At 46.2% G+C, this 18,786-nt stretch overlaps 1 protein-coding gene across 6 annotated transcripts in view; it reads right to left on the bottom strand.

Annotated features, from left to right (window-relative positions):
- Positions 1-18,786, bottom strand: part of Mgat5 (alpha-1,6-mannosylglycoprotein 6-beta-N-acetylglucosaminyltransferase) — a 277,034-nt gene that overhangs the window by 159,942 nt on the left and 98,306 nt on the right. For all 6 annotated transcript variants that reach the window (XM_021197508.2, XM_029538621.1, XM_029538622.1 and 3 more), the window contains one exon: positions 6,091-6,252. In XM_021197508.2, the coding sequence (XP_021053167.1) occupies positions 6,091-6,252 (162 nt within the window). The remainder of the gene's footprint in view (positions 1-6,090; positions 6,253-18,786) is intronic.

Raw genomic sequence — 18,786 nt, 5'->3', positions numbered from 1 at the left:
ACACACACACACACACACACACACACACACACACACACGGCTGTTCCTTCTTTAAAAATAAATAAATTCAGTGAACACTCTTTCAACTGCTACAGTGCCCAATTTAGAAGCAGTTTACAGTCAACCAGAAGATAGATCAGCAAGCAATAAGACACAACAGTAAGCCATCAGAAACATCAGTGAGCTGAGCACCGCCAGAGTAAGCTGTAAAGACACGCCAGGGAGAGCGTTCTGAGCAATTACCACATGTCTTCATGCTGGAAGGAAGAAAGAAAAACCTCACTTAAGTCGGGTTGGAACCCCATAAAAATGAACTCTCTTACGGCTCCCGAGCCATTGCTGAGATGACAAAAGGGCTCTGAGGACCAACAGCACAGCCATGAAGCAGCAAAAGCAATGGCAGGCTGCTCATGGTGGAGAGTTATTAATGCGGGACTCTCATTCTCTAGAGCAACCTGTCTGTAGACATGGGAGACAGCTACAAAACAGACAGACAGATAAAAACCCATGTACTGGTTAACTGACAAGGCACAAAGGAGCCTCCAGCATCAGGGGAAAGCAAGGAGAACATTAGCAAATCCACATGCATGCCAAAGAAAAGATGCATCTGTGCACAGAGGGACTACATCATGGCAGCTAAAGCAGCAGACGCCAATACAGAGGGAACCTCTCTATCAGAAAAGCTAATAGTCTAGGAAGCTCAGCTCGCTTTTGCCAAGACCTTTCAGAAAATGGTAACAACTCTGTTGTAGACTGTGGTGGTTTGACTAAGAATGGTCTCAAAGGTGATGCATGTTTGAATACTTGGTCCCACTTGGTGGAACTGTTTGGGAAGGATTAAGGATGTGGCCTAGTGGAGGAAGTGTGTCACTGGGCACAAGCTTTGGGGTTTCAAAAGTTTGTGCCATTCTCTGTTGGGAGATTCTCAGTTAGTTCTCACTACCTTCTGTTTATGGATTGCAATGTAAGCTCTTAGCGACCACCAGCACTATGCCTCTCTGCCGACTGCCATGCTCCCCCTTCAAGATAGTTATGAACTCCAATGCTCTGAAATTGTTAGTCCCAACTTAAGCACTTAACTTTTTAACTTGCCTTGGTCAAAGTGTCTTATTACAATAATACAAAAGTAATTAAGCCACAGACTTGGTCCAAAATGATGACTTACAGCTAGAAATTGGGGGAGGGGAGGTGACTAAAGCATAATCTCTTTCCTATGGCTATCAGAAGGGTATGAACTTTTAACTTGACAGGCTCTAGAATTTCCAGAAGGCAAGTTTCTGAGCATGTCCACAGGGAGTTTCTAGACTGGGTTAACTGAGGCCTACCCACAGAGTAGTGCCATCCACTGACCGGGCTCCCAGAGTGCACAAAAAAGAAAAAGTTAGGCTGAGCCCCAGCATCCATCTCCCTGTGCTTCCTGACTGTGGATGTCATGTGACCAGCTGCTTCACACTCAGCTGCTGTCCTGCCCTGCCATGATGGACTGGACCCTCGAACTGGAAGCCAGCAGAAGCCCTCCCCACTTAAGGGTTTTTGTTTGTTTGTTTGTTTTTGTTTTTTAGCAAGTACTTTGACACAGCAGTGATTGAGTATTTGACATGGAGGGCATAAGTGGCCTTGCAGACAATGTGATATCAAGGGCTTTTCCCATTCCCAAATACTTAAACTCAATAAGACATGTTTGAGTACTTGTTTCTCAAGTACTCAAATACAAAACAGATGAAGTCAATGTATGGCCCCTGCAACAACAGGAGAGTGACAGGCGCCAGTTGTACAGTTGCTCTTAGCTTCCTCTCTTTCTCTCCCCATTTTCTTGAAGTCACAATCCATTTCTAGGAAGCTTCTCTTCCACAAGGTTCCTAGGCCCCAATCTAACCAGCTCCAGAATATAACTTCCTGTAGAAGCCCTCCCCAGTCATCCTACCTCACAATAATTGCTACTTTGTGTGTGTATACTCTTTCCCTAATTATCCAATGTACAGAAGGTATGGAGTGTACCTAAACATATGGATACAAAGACAAGAGCATGGGGTTGATTATTACACATTTCATTTGTGGGCTAGGGATGTGACTCAGTTAGTGGAGTGGTTGCCCAGTGTGTACAAAACCCTGGGCTGCATGCCCAGTATCCCATAAACTTGGTGTGGTACCTCAGGTCTAACCTCACCACTGGGAAGGAGAGAAATGAGGATGAGAAGTTCAGAATTGCCAGTTTGATGCCACACATCTTTAATCCCAACACTTGGGAGGTATTGACAGGTAGATCCTGAGAGTTCAAGATCAGTCTGGTCTACAGAGTGAGTTCTAGGATAGCCAGGGCTACAGAGAGAAACCCTATCTTGAAAACCTGGATGGATGGATGGATGGATGGATGGATGGATGGATGGATGGGGCAGCTCAGAGTGTCTTGGCTGAATAAGACCAGCCAAGGAAACATGAGACCAGGTGGTAGTTTGTCCCTAATAGCCTCTGGCATTTGGATAATCTGTCTCCAGTTGATGGCACTGTTTGAGGAGGTTGAGAAGGTGTGGTCTTGCTGGAGGAAGTGTGTCACTGGGGGGCGGGCCTTGAGTGTTTAAGGACTAGAGCTATTTCTAGGGAACTCACTCTATTTCTTGTTCTAATTTAAGATCTGAATCCTCAGTTTCTGCTCCACTCCCATGCTGGCTGTCACTCTTCCCTGCCATTATGGACCTCTATCTCTCTGGATTGGCAAGATAAATAAACTCTTCTCTAAGTTGTCTTCGTTATGGTGTCTTATCAAAGTATCAGGAAAGCAACTAATATACAGCCTGACTCAAAACAAAATAATTCTGATCCTGAATTCACTATTTCTTAAATTTAAAAGAATCAACATCATTCTTTTTCTTTTTAAAAATTATGTAATTGTGAGTGAGTATGTACACTTGGGTGCAGATGCTCACAGAGACAAGAAGAGGGCATCAGGTCCCCTAGAACTGGCACTACAGGTAATAATGAGTGACCCAACATGGGAACTAGGAACTGAACTTGGGTCCTTCACAAGAGTAGTATTTAATCATTTAATCAGTGAGCCACCTTGCCAGCTCTTCATTCTGGTGTTTGTATTATATTAAATTCACTAAATATTGGAAGCACATCTGTGGTGGCCCCTATAATGATGCTTCAATCCGAGTCACTAGCTTCCAGAATAAGCCCCCCAGACCCTTGTTAGCTGAGTTAAAGTAGCACAGGACCCAGGTCCAGCAAACATCCCATTTGAAAGCATTTGTACCATGGCATTCCTGAGTTCACCCACGATGCTGTGCCCTAGGATCTGACACTCAGGAAAAGCAGCCTCTCTCTATATCCTGGTTGCAAACTTGGACAGTTAAAGGCCACAGGGTCACACAGCAGGGAGAGAGTGGTGGCATAAAAGTCTAGCCAGATCATGGGCTGTCCATAGAACAAACCTAAAAACAGGAAGAAAAACATCCTGCGGACTTAGAAAATGGCTCAGTAGGCAAAGTGCTTGTCTCAAGCCCAGGAGGACTGCATATACACATAAAAGTGCACCTGTAGTCTCAGCTAGGTAGGTAGGGACGGGGGAAACCTGGGGCCAATCAGGACAGCCTAATCAGCGATCTGGTCAATGAGAGACCCTTCCTCAAATAAAATTGAAAGCAATTTAGAAGGCATCCAATGTTGGCTCCTAACCTCCACATGCATGCAGAAGGATAAGTAGCACACACACACACACACACACACACAATGGGAGGGGAAGAGGAAGAGGAGGAAGAAACACCACTCCATCTCTCAAATCAGATACCACAGAACCATGATGAAGTCAGTCAGGAGCTCTCCACAAGCTTCCCCTCCCCACACACCCCCGTGGGAGTGGGCGTTGACAGCAGAGCCTGGAGAGGCACAGCGCCCACTTATTAATAAGCAGCTCAACACAGTGGGAGGTTTCCTTGTCTAATTACAGAAACTGCTGGAAATGGCAGGGAAGACAGGATTTATGGCCTAGATGACACTGTCTCTGTGTTGTAATTAAAAGTTATTTTTCACACTTTGGTGAGATGCTGGGATTATTCGAAATATAGTTTGTGAATTAAAACTTGCACAATGGCACAAAGCCAGAGCAAAAGGTAATTCACCCAGCTTGCTGAATGGGAAGCATTCACTATTTTGACACCAGGAAAGGTAGGAAAGGGGAGAGAAAAATCTCTCCCACTTTTAGGTCCATGAGAAAGGAGGTTCATTTCACAGGAAAGGAAGGGAGAGGAAGCAGCCTTTTATGTATCGCTTCTTTTGCTGTTTATATCCCAGGGTGGCCTGGAACTGGCCCTGAGGCTGCGGGTGACCTTGAGTTTCTGATCACACTACTTCCTCCTCCTCCTAAATACAAGTTCGGAGAGGGTGGTGTGCACCGCCACTCCCTGTTTTAGGCATTGCTGGGGAGAGGACCCAGGGCTTCGTGGATGACAGGCAAGCACTCTGCCAACTGAGTTCCATCCCGGCACCTAACGCTGGGTCTTTAACAACTCAAAAGCAACAGAGCTACTTAAATTCATCAGATAGATAGGTAAATGCATATGTGCACATATGTGTATGTACATATACATGTATATATACATGCACACACATATATATGTATAGATATGTATAGACATAGATATAGATGGGGGCATTTTGCCAGCATGTATGTCTGTATGCCATGTGTTTGCCTGATGCCTCAGGAGGCCATAAGAGGGCATCAAATCCCCCTAGAACTAGAATTATAGACAGTTGTGAGCCATCATGTGGGTGCTGGGAATTAAACCCAAGTCCTCTGGAAGAGCAACAGTAGTCTTAAGAGCTGAGTCATCCGTCTCTCTAGCCCCTTAGTTTATCTTCTAACCATAGTCAGGGAACGTCACATATGAAAAGTCCAGACAGCTTGCTCACAAGCACTTATCCACAGTGCCCCACCACCTAGCCCTACACTGGATACTACAATCATCCCTTTGAGGAATTAGGACTCACACACAAATGGGTCAGGAGTGGACTCCAAGGTGTTATGATCTGAAGCTGGACCCAATGCAGACTGTGGATGAGCCTTTGCTGTAAGACTCAGGCTGTGCTTTCAACATTCCCTCCTCTTGTCTGAGATGCCAATATTAAAAGGGGGCAGGGCAGGTAGGATACATCCCTGTGGATATCACACAGCAGTGTCCACGAGTGTTCATGGCACCTGGCTGGAAGGCTTTTCCACCTTCTGTGTCTGCTGTTCCACATGTACACAGGTATTCTGTGCAGTGGCAACCATGCCTTAGCAAGGCGGCGAGAGAAGCTATCACAGGTAATGAATAGCCTTAACTTCCAGGATCTTGGGGTTTCCATCTATCATGCTGGCTACCTAGCATTTATCTTTATTTCTTGAGACAGACTCTCACACAGCCCAGGCTGTGCCACCGAGATGACCTTCAATGTCTCCTCTGTGGGATGAGAAATTCTTTTACATTCTTCCATCTTTTTCCCCTTTTTTTCCTATGAGTTTAACCATTCATTTGTGTCTGCCTGCAACCACAGAGAATTTCCTTCATGCTCTGTGTTACAAAACAGCGCTGCCTTATCATTTGTTAAAATTCTTCCAGCTTTGGCCCTTCCGTGTTTTAGTTTCCTCTTACAGCCTGGGAGAGCCTCAGACTCACTGAGTAGCTGAGGATGACCTTAAGCTGCTCAGTGACCTCTGCTGTCACGTGCTGGGATCGCAGGAGTGCTTACCCACACCAGGTTTACTAACAGTGAGCAGGCTTTTGCATCTGACAAGAGTTGGGAAGGGAGAGTACTCATCTGGTGGGAGTTTTTCTGATAACCTCTGAGCTTCCTTTCATCTATGTTCTGAATCTTATCGGCACAACCTAATTCTGGGAGCTCTTTATCTGCATAGTGTCACAGAATTCACCAGTTCTTTGGAGACAACCATAGAGGTCTCCCAATATCTGTTATTAAAAAATAAATGTAAAGCCTGCCTTCATGACAGTCATGTCAAGTTCAAGGAACTTTTATTGCACCAGTAAGAACCTTGGTGCTGTGGTTTTCGGAAGGGTTCAGTCCCATGGCTGGGCGGGGAACCGCCATCCTTACCTGCCACATTAATTTTCTCAAGAGACACCAAGCTGGGGACAGCCGTGGTGGAGTTGGTGGAATTCACTCCTGTGCCATTGACCAGATTGTCCACCTTTGACTCCAGCTTGCCGATGCGCTGCAGGATGTTATCCAGCAAGACAGCGAGCGTTTTCTTCAGATCTGGGGAAGGAGAAAAAAGAAATATAGAAAACTGAAAACTGCTGCAGGCTCTGCCACGCATAGCCAACCTGTGGCCTGCGTGCACCCAGGATATGTACGGACATAGCCCAACACGAACTCATAAACAGAAAACACATGCCTGTGCCCTCCTGAGTTAGGGAGTGGGGGGGCTGGGGAGGAAAGTGACCTGAGTTAGGGAGTGGCGGGGCTGGGAGGAAAGTGAGAGGACCTAGGACTTGCTGGCTATCAGCATGGCTTTGGGTTCCATTGCTACCTTGCCCCAAGAGCGTAAGATAAAGAATGGAGAGAACAGGACGCCCAGCATCGCCCGCTGATCTGCCCACTCACACACGTGACAGGTACCTCCTAAGTACCACAAACAAGCCACAAAAGTTGTTAAATGTTTCTGAAGTGGCTGACCCCCCCCCCTAAAATGAGCACATCTAGGGCGAGATAGCAGGAACCTCCTTCAGTCAGGCCAGACTCCAGCAAACCAGCCAGTCTGTGTGAAAGCGAGGCTGAGAAGGAGTGAGGCTGTGAGATTATTTCCAGACCCAGGTCCAAAGGGAGGAATCTTTTTGCCATGGCCCATCCCATCTCAGCCCTGTAGGGATTTCTCTTCCACATGGTGCTGTGGATAAATACACACAGAGATGATCTGAAGGTGTAGCCTGGCCTCGCAGCAGCTTCAGAATGAAGTTCACTGTTACCTTTACTTTACTTTCTAGCATATTCTATTTTGATCTTTTTTTTTTTTTTTCCTATTTGATATAGGGTCTAAGGAACTCCAGGCTGGTCTTGCACTTACTACGTAGTCAATAATGGCCTCAAACTCCTGATCCTCCTGTCTCTACCTCCTGAGTGCTGAGATTACAGGTGTGTGCCATCTCTTTATGTGGAACTGGGGTTGGATGTGGCTAGGCAAGCCTCCTACCAAATGAACCACACCATTGGGCCTCAACATTTTTATTATTCTTTTAGGATTTCACTCATGTACGCAATGACGTATGACCATATTCACACACACTTCCCCTCTCCAACTCTTTAGGTTGTATCCCCCAACACAACTTCATGTCTGTGTCTGTCTGTCTGTCTGTCTCTCTCTCTCTCTCTCTTTCTCCCTCCCTCCCTTCCTCCCTCCCCCCTCTTTATATGCGCATGGGTGTGAGGCTGCCTACCTACAATGGGCATGCATATTCTCAAAGGAGTATGATTGTCCCTCTCCCAGCAGCTAGCCACTGGCTCCTCTGTAAGGCATGAGGCCTGGAGAACACTTCCCTCATATATTCCTGGACAATTTAATTTTTAAAAAAGGGTTGTGCCGGGCATGGTGGCGCACGCCTTTAATCCCAGCACTTGGGAAACAGAAGCAGGCAGATTTCTGAGTTCGAGGCCAGTCTGGTCTACAGAATGAGTTCCAGGACAGCCAGGGCTACACAGAGAAACCCTGTCTCGAAAAACAAAACAAAACAAAACAAAAAAAAAGGATGTATTTCTGTTGATTATTGACAGGGATAATTCTATGTTCAGAGCCATGCTGGAGAAGCTGACCTTAACTATAATCAGATTTGGGAAAACAACTAGAGTCACCACTGTTCACAAATATTTATTAAACTAGTAAGGATGAGGTTGTATTGTAAAGGCTAAGGACATTCCCTTGTAGCACTTAACATTGAAAGAGTGGAGTCCCTTTCTTAGATGTTCGACTGTCAGACATTTCCACCAATTTTCACCTAGGTCAAGAAACAAGCTCCTTGGAACAGACACATGAGCCTGTAATGAGCATGGGCAGTCTGTTGAGAACATTCAGTGTGGGGACCACCCTGCATTATGGGATACAAGGCAGTGAGGAGGCCTTAAAGCGACAACATACAATGGAGAAACATAAGCACCAAAGCGATGGGGCTGGAACGACTGCTCAGTGGTTAAGGGCACATTCTGCTCTTGCAGAGGAAGCCTAGTTTGGTTGTTCGCACTCACACTGGGCAGCTCACGACCACCTAAACCTCTAGCTCCAAAAGATCTGACATCCTTTCCCGAACCCCATAGGCACGTACGCTCATGTAGCGCACACACACACACACACATGTGAAGAAATACTAATCAAACAACAAGAAACGAGAGAGATGGGAAAGAGAAAGAGGAGGGGAAAGAAGGGAAGAGGAAGAGGGGGAGACAGACAGACAGGCAGACAGATGGGGTAGGGGTGGGGACAGACTACACAAAGAGGATGCAAAGCCCGGCCTGTATTTTTACAAATACACACAGTGCCCACCACACTGAGGCACCCAATGAATATGCTTTATATGAGCAAATTAACAAAACAGATCAACTATCACCTACAAGAACAAGCAATTGTCCTCACATAAATTATAGCTTCCCAGGTGATAAAAGCATTTCTCACCTTTTTAAAAAGGTGTAAAAACTGCTAACAGCTTTATTGCGGTTTTAAGCAAACGGTGGAATATTAGATTATGTTGCATTTAACGGTAAACCCCATTTATGTGATACAAAATAGTTCTGATGGAGTTTAGTATGAAAATTAGGACACAAATATTCCTTCCAATTTTTAGCATATTTTTATATTTATCATGGTGTTTTATGGTTATAGTAGCAGTAAGATGTGTCCTCAGCAGGATTACAGTTTCTAATTACTAATGAACTTTTAAATTTTTTCTTCATACTTCCAAAGCCTTGGTGGTAAAAACTGAAGCCCAACATTACTACCCAGATTTTCCATGTTCCTACAATTCACTGTACACAATAAGGAAGAGAGCAGGTGGTCAAGAAGATTTAGAACACCCCTCCAGGAAAGGGCATGCTGCTTTTCAAGCCAGGACCTCTTGGGTTAGTGTTGAGATCAATTAGACTGCAGCAGATGAGGCGCCCTCAGAGCATCAGGAAGTTGTCATTTCCAGGAAGCCATGACAGCACATGGTAGAAAGGGCGAGAAGGCTCAATCAAGATCAGGGTGGCGAAGGCGTTAGCCAAGCTGTTTCTTTGTGCAGATTAATGTTGGCTACCAGGATCCCTGGCACTGAAAAGGCAAGTCTCTCTGTACCTCTGTGAGCAAGGGTTGTACATTAGGTCAACTGAGGTCAACTGGGTGTCCAAGAAGGGCCCTCAGAAGACACAGTGGCTCTGCTGGTAGATTAGGGTTCTCGGGTGCATGACCTAGATCCTCAAGAGAGATTGGCAACCCATGATTTCTTGAATTAAACCAATCAATGTTTGAGAAATTACCAAGAAAGGCTGTATATGGGAGCTCTCCTTCCTCTGACCCCATCTGCCCTGGGCCAATCACGACTCCTTGGGGTCCACTTACTGCTTCAGGACAGGAGGGAGAGACTAGGGAATCCTGGGAAGCTCAACTGATTGGCCTGGCGAGAAAGACATGCTGCCTCAAACAAGGATGAAGAGAACATCTCCCAAGGCTGTCCTCTGATTTCTACACGTACGCCATGGTATGTACTTTAAAAAGCACGGGGATAGAGAAAGAGAGAGGGGGGGGAGGTCGGGGGATAGCAGCAACAAAACAAGAGCAGAGTTAAGACCCAGCCAGCTGGTACTCAACACACTCATCTATGGCATTACTAGGCCCCATTTTAAGAAGGATCTGTAAAAGTCAGCCAAAGGTTCTAGGCAAGGCCAAGACTTGCAGTTCACCTGCGAGGGACAGTGACCATGTTTCAACCACACAGAAGTACGTATGCAATGAGCCAAGGACTTACATCCAAACTGCCAAAGATAATTTCCTTCACTGCTTGGCTCCTATCTCAAATCCCTTTCTGCCAAGGCTGCCCTGAGAGACAGAACGTGGACAAGAGAGCCGCTGAGCACCCTTGCTCACAGCAGCAGAGAACAGGCAAAGACAGGGCACTAATGAGAAAGGAAGGTATTAATGAAAAGAGAATTAACTTCGGCCCCCTATAGCCATTGGCTGCTGGGAATGTCAAGTCCCATCACTTGCATGTCTTAAAATTAATTTTAAAATGACCTTTGCATGGAAAGACCCTATAGTCGTGTGTGTGTGTGTGTGTGTGTGTGTGTGTGAGTGAATAATTGTTATTTATACCAGAGGAGAGCTGGAAAAGAGAGTAAAAAAGAGTCAAACACTGCAAGAGAAAGACTGGGTTATGTTATCCAATCTGTAAGCTAGACTACTAGGCAGATACTGGCTTTGCCGCATCATCTGTATTTAGTGCCAACGGCAATTCATATGAGGTCGATAACGAGATGTGGCTATCAAATGACTTAACAGCATGAAAAAAAAAAAAAAACACCACAAAGACAAGCTTTCTGTTGTATATAAATACCACCCCGATTTCTAAAAAGGAGCATGCACATGTATACATTTGTCTACACACAAACACACACACACCACACCAGCATTTATAAAAGACTGGAGGAGGGCTGTGAATGTGGCTGAGTTGGTAGATAGCTTGCCTATATGCACAAAGCCCTGGGCTGGGCCCCAGCACCATAGGACCTAGGTTTATCAGTGCACGCCTGTAATGCCAGCATCCAGGACGCAGAGGCAAGAGAGTCAGAAGCACAAGGTCATCCTTGGCTCCACAATGAATTCTAGGCTGGCTTGAGACACATGAGCCCTTAGAGGAAAGGAAAGAAAGTCGGGCAAGAAGTAAACTTTGTTATCACTGGTCAGATCTGAACCTGGAACCAAAGCTTTCATTCTCTAGATTTCCTCATATGCTCTCAATTTTCTACAAAAGTTCACGCCATCTCCAGGTCACATAAGCACAAACTGCCATTTTAAATTTGCAGGCAGTGCAGAGGTCTCTACTCTCAGAAGACGGCTTTGATATCAAGTGGGAGGACACCTCTCAGAAGCGTCTCAGTGGCACACACCGCTTTACTCGTTCGATTTTTCCTGACACAGGGTCTCACGCAGTCCGCGTTGCCCTCAACTCTCTCCGTAGCCTATAGCGCTGAGGATGACTTTGGACTCCTTACCCTCCTGCCTCTGCCTTCTAGTGCTGGGTGCCAGATGAGCACCACCATATCTGTTTGGGTTTTTTAATTTAGGGTGTTTTTGCTTTGGTCTGGTTTTGGTTTTTTGGGGGAGGGGTTGTTTGTTTTGTTTTGTTTTTCATGTGGTAGTGCTTAAACCAAAAGCTCTCTGAATGCTATGCTAGGCAGCCTCTTAGTGTCTAAGTCCGGTTCCTTCAGTGATGGACGGTAACCTGTACCTGAAATAAAGCCTTTCCTCCCCTAAGTTGCTTTTGGTCTCAGTGTTTTTCCACAGCAACAGAGACCAGGGCACTCACAGAATCCAAAGATTGAACATTTGAGCCCCAGCTACTAGGCAATTAATGGAGGTTCAACCAGGCGGGTGTGGGTAGTGACAGTAATAAACGTTTCTCACCCAGCTTGGTGTGGGGATAAAAGCTGTCCCCTCTGATCCCTATAGCTGTGCCATGAGTTCAGGGAGGTCACATCCACTACATCCTGAGGCTCGTCCGCTTGCCCAAAGTCACACATCTGGCATGGAGCAGACTCATCTCCCAACCCACATGGAAACGATCTCTACGGGCTTTTGACAATAAACAGTTGCCATATCAAGATCACCCATAATAACTACTTGGAGCATCCTGGATGTGGAGTCTACATGGAATTCCTTCCACTTCCTGCCTTGCTAAAAACAGGACTGTGATTCTCAAAGTCATCCCAGCTGCCAGGACACCACACAGACACAGAACCTGTGGTGAGGGGGGATGGGGTGCCACTCTTCATCTCTAGCTCCTACTATGTGCTGGGCAAAGCCCGGAAAGAGACCAGGAATGTTTGCTGTCTGTCCACACGGGCGAGGAGGATGGCAACCGTGGCGGTGAGGCCTTCCTGTGAGGAGCTCTGGCAGACTTCTCAAACTGAGAGTGAGCGAGGAGGGGGTAAAGAAGATACAGAGGCCAGATCATAGGAAGTCACTCATCCAAGACCCAGAACAAGAGTGAGATGGGCCGGGAACTCCTGAGAGCTGGATCTCTGTGGTATGAGGTCTGTCAGGCTTGTTCTGAGAGGAGTGGAAAGAGACAGGACCATGGCAGGCTCTCAACACCAGGTAAGGGCCCTGAGATGCATCCCTTCCTCAAGCCCAGTGTGGGAGAAAAGGCTCCACAGTAGGGAGAAAGGTGGGCCCTATATTCTCATACACACACACACACACACACACTCACATATATACATACAAGTACATACCACACACACACATACATGCACTCGCAAACACACATACACTACACACAAGTACATACCACACACACATGCACACTCATATATATGCACTTGCATACACACACACACACACACACACACCAATACCATACTGGCTGTCTCCTCAATCTTCATACTGGGCTGAGGTACTCCAGAGCTTGGCCTCCCTTTGACAGAACTGTGCAGCTGAATGTCCAGCGCAGCACAGCAGGAAATGCCCCAAGCCCCCAAAGAGGTCCATTTTTAGGTTCCCAGGGTGCCAAGCAGTCCTTCCCTAAACCTGACCGGCTGCATCCTTGGACAAAGAACAAGGTCTCCCGAGACAAGTCCTGCAGCCTACCCTCCTCCTACATTTTGCTGCAGTAACAATGTATTTTTCCTTCAAGGGCAGGGACTATCTGCTTCTAGGTGGTGGTTTCCCAGGAGAGTCCACAAAAGTCCTAGCCCTCACATGACAGTTCCCTTGGTCCTATTTGTAACAATAGAGGCAAGAAGACAAAAGGGGGGGCACTTTTTCAAGACTTGTAACTTTGTTTCACCTTTTTTTTTTTCTCTCTCCTAGGACAATGGAAAGAGAAGCCTTGTAAGAGCTCTTATGTGAAGCTTAGAAGTCATCTGGGGCTGTGCAGTACAGGGTGGAGCCAACATCCTAGACACATGCATCCAGGCTGGAGAGGCAGCACCGGCCTAAAGCACTCAGGGCTGCTCAGTCCAGACTGCTGACTAAAGCCCTGAGCTGACTCCCTCACCTCATTGACACCACCATGCTGTCCTCCAAGGGGCACCAGGGGCACCTCCAGCATTCATTGCAACAGCACCCTCTCCTCCATACATGGGCTTTGTACCTCACAGCACCTGGTCCCTCTAGTATCCACAATGTGCATCTGTCTCCAGCTGTGCATGCTCTGCCCAAACCTCTCCCCTTTGTCCTTCAGCTAAACAAACACTCCCAGGACTCTATTCCAGGACCACAGACACACGTGCACAGCCCTGTTTATTAGGTGCCCATCAACCCATGAAAACAAGGCATACATACAGGAGGAGATTTCACTCATTCAGCTATAAAGAAACATGGACATTGTGGGACAGTAAGTGGATTTGGATATTGCTGCATTAAGTGAGGTGATGCAGACGCAGAAAGACAAATAAATACTACCTCTGGCCCCAAATACAGAGCCTAACTTTTTATGTATATATGTGAGTGTGTGTATGTATTTGTGTGTGTGTGTGTGTGTGTGTGTGTGTGTGAGAGAGAGAGAGAGAGAGAGAGAGAGAATGTGTGCATGTGAGTGTAGGCTACGAAACTGGAAAGGGGATCGTGGAGGGGGAGAAGGTGCTGAGGGTGGAGATGGGCAACAGACACAGGGGACCTGAAGGCAGAAAGGAGGCTGTGGGGTGGGGGATGGGAGGGACAAAGGGAAACAGAAGCATGAGGAAGAAAAGAGGGGAGGAGAACCATCAAAACCAAACTGAAACTATCATAATGAAACCTAATAGTCTGTATGATAATTCAAATACAGTAAAAGATACACCAGGAGAGGTGGCTTCTCTCCCCACTCAAGGCAAAGAGGTCCCTTGGGGATTTTTATTTTAAAGGTGCCTGTGTGTGTGCACATGCACATGTGTGTGTGTGTGAGTGTAGGTGTAGATATGTATACTTGAGTGCAGGTGTATGTGTGTGTGTAGGTATGTATACTTGAGTGCAGGGGTGTGTGTGTGTATGTGTGTGTGTAGGTATGTATACTTGAGTGCAGGGGTGTGTGTGTGTGTGTGTGTGTGTAGGTATGTATACTTGAGTGCAGGGGTGTGTGTGTGTGTGTGTGTGTGTAGGTATGTATACTTGAGTGCAGGGGTGTGTGTGTGTGTATGTGTAGGTATGTATACTTGAGTGCAGGTGTGTGTGTGTAGGTGTAGGTATGTATACTTGAGTGCAGGTGTGTGTGTGTGTGTGTGTGTGTGTGTGTTTGTAGGTGTAGGTATGTATACTTGAGTGCAGGTGTGTGTGTGTATGGGTGTGTGTGTAGGTGTAGGTATGTATACTTGAGTGCAGGTGTGTGTGTGTGTGTGTGTGTGTGTGTGTGTNGTGTGTGTGTGTGTGTGTGTGTGTGTGTGTGTGTGTGTGTAGGTGTAGGTATGTATACTTGAGTGCAGGTGTCTTCAGAGGCCAGAGTGAGACCCTGGATCCTATGGAGCTGGGGTTACAGATGGTTCTAAGCCACCAAGTGAAGATGTGGGAAGAACAGAAAACTTAATTGCAGAGCCATCTCTCTGGCCCCTCCTGGGCTTTTATTTATTTATTTATTTTTATAAACCAAATCCCCTCTTTGCCATTTTTCTTCAAGGAAGAAGTAATTAACTCCCCAACATTCCCCCGCTATCATGAAGGGCAAAGCATCCACAGGAGTAGAAGGATCCTTCTTCTACCATAAAACTGAAAGGTGCTTAGGACACACCGGATGGACCCTAACAACAAGCCAACCTCTAAGGATGAGAGCCAGACAAATGAACAGTATGTCCAAGACATACAGACAGAATCCAAGACATACAGCAGAATCCAAGGCGACAGACAGACCCTAGAGGCCAATAGAGACCAGGAAAGTGGTCTGTGGGTGGGAGAGAGCTAGGAGAGTCTCACGGCTGTGTTAGTCTGAACTAGGAACGTCTCCAGAGTAAAGTACGCCAGTGTCCAGCGAGGCAGGAGGACGAGACAGGGTCCCTAAGGTCCGTAAGGTGTAGCTGGACTGCAGAGAGGATAGCACTGTGCTGAATTTATCAAAACGAGAGCACACAAGTGGCCCAGGTCTGGCCTTAAGTAAGAGAGCACCACTCGGGTTGGGAATGTGGGTCAAGCAGCCCGAGAAAGATCGGGTCACCTCAGAAACAAGAACAGCATTGACTGTTGTGAATGACAGCCGCTATGACCCTGGACAGGCCCAGCCCATGCTGTGCTGGCCTGAGGTAAGCAGGTGTGGCCGGAAGGTAGGCACCCACACCCCTGCAGCCCAAGGATGAATGCCCCACTGTTCCTCACAGGCTGCTGGGGACTTTCCAGCAACACATTTGAATGACCAAGTCCCCAAAGGAGTTCAGAAGTCTTTCTTCTGCTTTCTGTTCCTTATTCCTTAAGACCCCAAGCAAGATGGGAAGACAGGAAAAACTGTGGGGACATGGGTAGGAAGGAGCTCTTCACGGATGAGAGAGGGTGAAGCCTCTCATTCGCAAATCCAGAATTCCAGAACAATTCACCTGTACTGCGAAGGTTGCTGCCATGGAGCTAGGATTTCGGTCACATACCTATTTTGTGTTAAACTAACTGAGGGTTTGTCCCTGGATACAGCTTCATCCAGCTCCTCCAGTGACTAGGACACTTGTATTCTAAGTTTTCTTTACAAAATTGGGCAGCAGAGAGGATTCAACCACAAGCTGTAAGTCGCTGACTTTCTTGCATCGAAAGAATCCTGGGTAGTTGCTGAATCCCTAGTGGGTGTGACCAGAGAATGGGCTATGGTGACTGGAGAAGGAGGAATTTGGAAGGCTTCAGAAGTTTCAGTTGTGTGAAGTGAATGTTGGTGTCACTATGTCTCTAAGTAATTGAATCTGTCATAAACAATGGAGAGTGGCCATGTTCCAATAAAACTTTATTTATACCAATAAGCAGCAGTGTGAATTTAGCCCATAGGCCAAACCTTGCTCAACACTGTCCCAAGATCTATAAACGGGATTATAATGAAGTAGGAATCACTTAAAAATCATCTATTAAAATTCATCAAACACCACAGTTCTATTTATAGCATACCAAGACCCTCTGACCCTTCCCATGTGGGAATGGGAGAAGAGGCATGTCACTTTCCTATACTCTGACAATTTCATACATGTATATAATATATTTTGGTCATTTTGACACATACCCCATATTCCTCCCCCATTTCCCCTCCATTCCTACCAAATCCCTTCATTCTTGAAAATTTTATTTCAGACAACTAATAGGATCCTTTTAAGCTAAACAGAGATCCTGAGCACATAGGACCGATTGCTCATTCTTTCAGGGCGAATGTCTTGGCAGCCCACCAAACATGGTCTGTGTCTGTGGCAGATAATGAAGAGTCTGCAAAGAGATGACCCACACAGCCCAGCTAAGCCACACAACATCCCAGAGTTCCAGTCTCTTACCCGAGGCAGGATCTCATGTAGCTCAGGCTGGCCCCCCAAATTCCCGTGTAGCCAAAAGTGACTCTGAACTCCTGATCTTCCTGCCTCCACCCACCAGAGCTGCCTACCTGTCAATGTCACCAGTGGTGGCAAATTCAAGGAGAGGTGGGGGTCACCTGGATGTCTCTCTAGATTTCTCAGGACTAGTACTAGATCACACCTTGCTAACACTACCCTGCCACTTAATTGCCAGTGTGTAAAATCCCAAGCCAAAGAAACAGTGAGGTTTCCAAACTCAAGACTCAACAAACATACCAGTTATCTACTTTAGAATACATTGATTATCACTATATTTGTCCAAACTAGGGAGAGGCAACTGGTATCTTCTGTAAAAAGCTTATATGATGTGTGCTAGTGATCTTTAAGGGTCAAATTGAAACAGCCCATTCCTCTCCCCTCACCCTCTCTCTCCCCCCACCCTCTCTCTCCCCCCACCCTCTCTCTCTAGCAGGAGGTCCTAAGCTGTATAATTAAGCTACCTAAGCATAAGTCCACGAGGGAACCACATCAAGTCAGGGAGTGACTCAGCAAGCAGTGTTCTTTCATGGTTCCTTCATCCAGGTTCCTGCCTCCACTTTTCTCAATGATAGGTTAGACTCTGAGCTGGAAGTGTAAGTCAAATAAATTCTTCCCTTCCCTAAGTTGCCTTTGGTCAGAGTGCAACTTATGACCAAAACAGCATCAGAAGAAAATTAAAACACCATGTAAGTAAAATTGTACCGAAGTAGATTTATCTAACCTAAAACAGCAACAGAACCAAGAAACCCTGTCTCAGTAGACCTCACCACAGGATGGTCCCAAATGCCTCAAGCACACACATTCTAGTAAGTTCCAGAAACTCAGCTCCGAACACCACACTTGGTGGGAGGAAATCATGTCAGACTTGTTCACGACTCCTATTCCAGTGTTTGCTGGTATGAGGGGAAAGATAATGATCACTGAGGCTCATCTGAAAACGGGAAGAACTGGAATAAATAACTTGGATAGACTCTTAGAGATGCAATGTCCTGTGATGACAAGCCCACAGGGGGAATTCCAACACAAGACCAAGACAGATGTGTGTGTGTGTGTGTACCTGCATGTGCATACCTATGTGCATGTGGAGGAAGCCAGAGAATACCCTCAACTGTCATTCCCCAAACACCATCCACCTTGTTTGTTTTTATTTGGCAAAGGGTCACCCACTGGTCTAGAGATCAGCAAGTGGGCTTAGTCAGCTAGCCAGTACCTCCCAAGTGCTGAGATTATAACAAGCACACCAACTATGCTTCGATTTTTTTTTAACATGGTTTCTGGGGGATTGAATACAGGTCCTCAGGCCCTCTTGTAATCAATTTCCTGGTTTCCCTTTATATTACATCCCCCAACCTCTACCCCCCCCCACACACACACCCACAAGCGTGCTCGTGGCTAAAAGGCTAAGACCAGGTGTATTTTCTCTGGAATATTGAGGAAGGCTATACTCTGAGTTATTTAGCAACACATGATAAAGACAACTGGTAAAACCACAGTCTATAAATACATAACTCATGTGTTTGTCTTGCCTATGAAAAAGGTTTGATAAACTGTATTTAGAGGAAACACCTGCTAAGTTGCTGTCCTTTCCTGACGAATGTATATTAAAGTAGAATTAAACCTTTAAGACAGCATCTACCACAGGGTCACATCACACTTATACAACACTAACATTCTGTGCTATTCTGTTCTCTCTGGTGGTAACGGATCTCTGAGACCGACAGACCATATAGGCCAAGTCAGTGAGTCATTTGTCTTGGGTACCTAGTGTTGGTGGCTGGACAGTGGCACACAAAACAGAGCTTCATGGCTTTAATACATTACATTTAAAAAGGCATTTTATTCAGACATGTGAAAAGCCAGTGCCTAGTAACACTGACTTTTTACACGGCCGCTGGGGAATCAAACTCAGGTCCTCGTGGTTGCTTGGCAAGCCCTTTACCAACTGAGCCACCATCCCCCCAAGGTCACTGCTGATAAATCTTGAAGAGATACATTAAAAGCAGACAGTGTGGCCATTCTGATCCTAAGAACCGAGAAAGAACATCGGTGTTCACAGACAAACACACTGTAGAGCCA

The sequence above is a fragment of the Mus pahari genome, chromosome 5, assembly GCF_900095145.1.
Source record: "Mus pahari chromosome 5, PAHARI_EIJ_v1.1, whole genome shotgun sequence".
NCBI classification, from domain to species: Eukaryota; Metazoa; Chordata; class Mammalia; order Rodentia; family Muridae; genus Mus; species Mus pahari.
The sequence above is the reverse complement of the archived record's forward strand: the minus strand, read 5'-3'. Positions and strand labels throughout refer to the sequence as shown.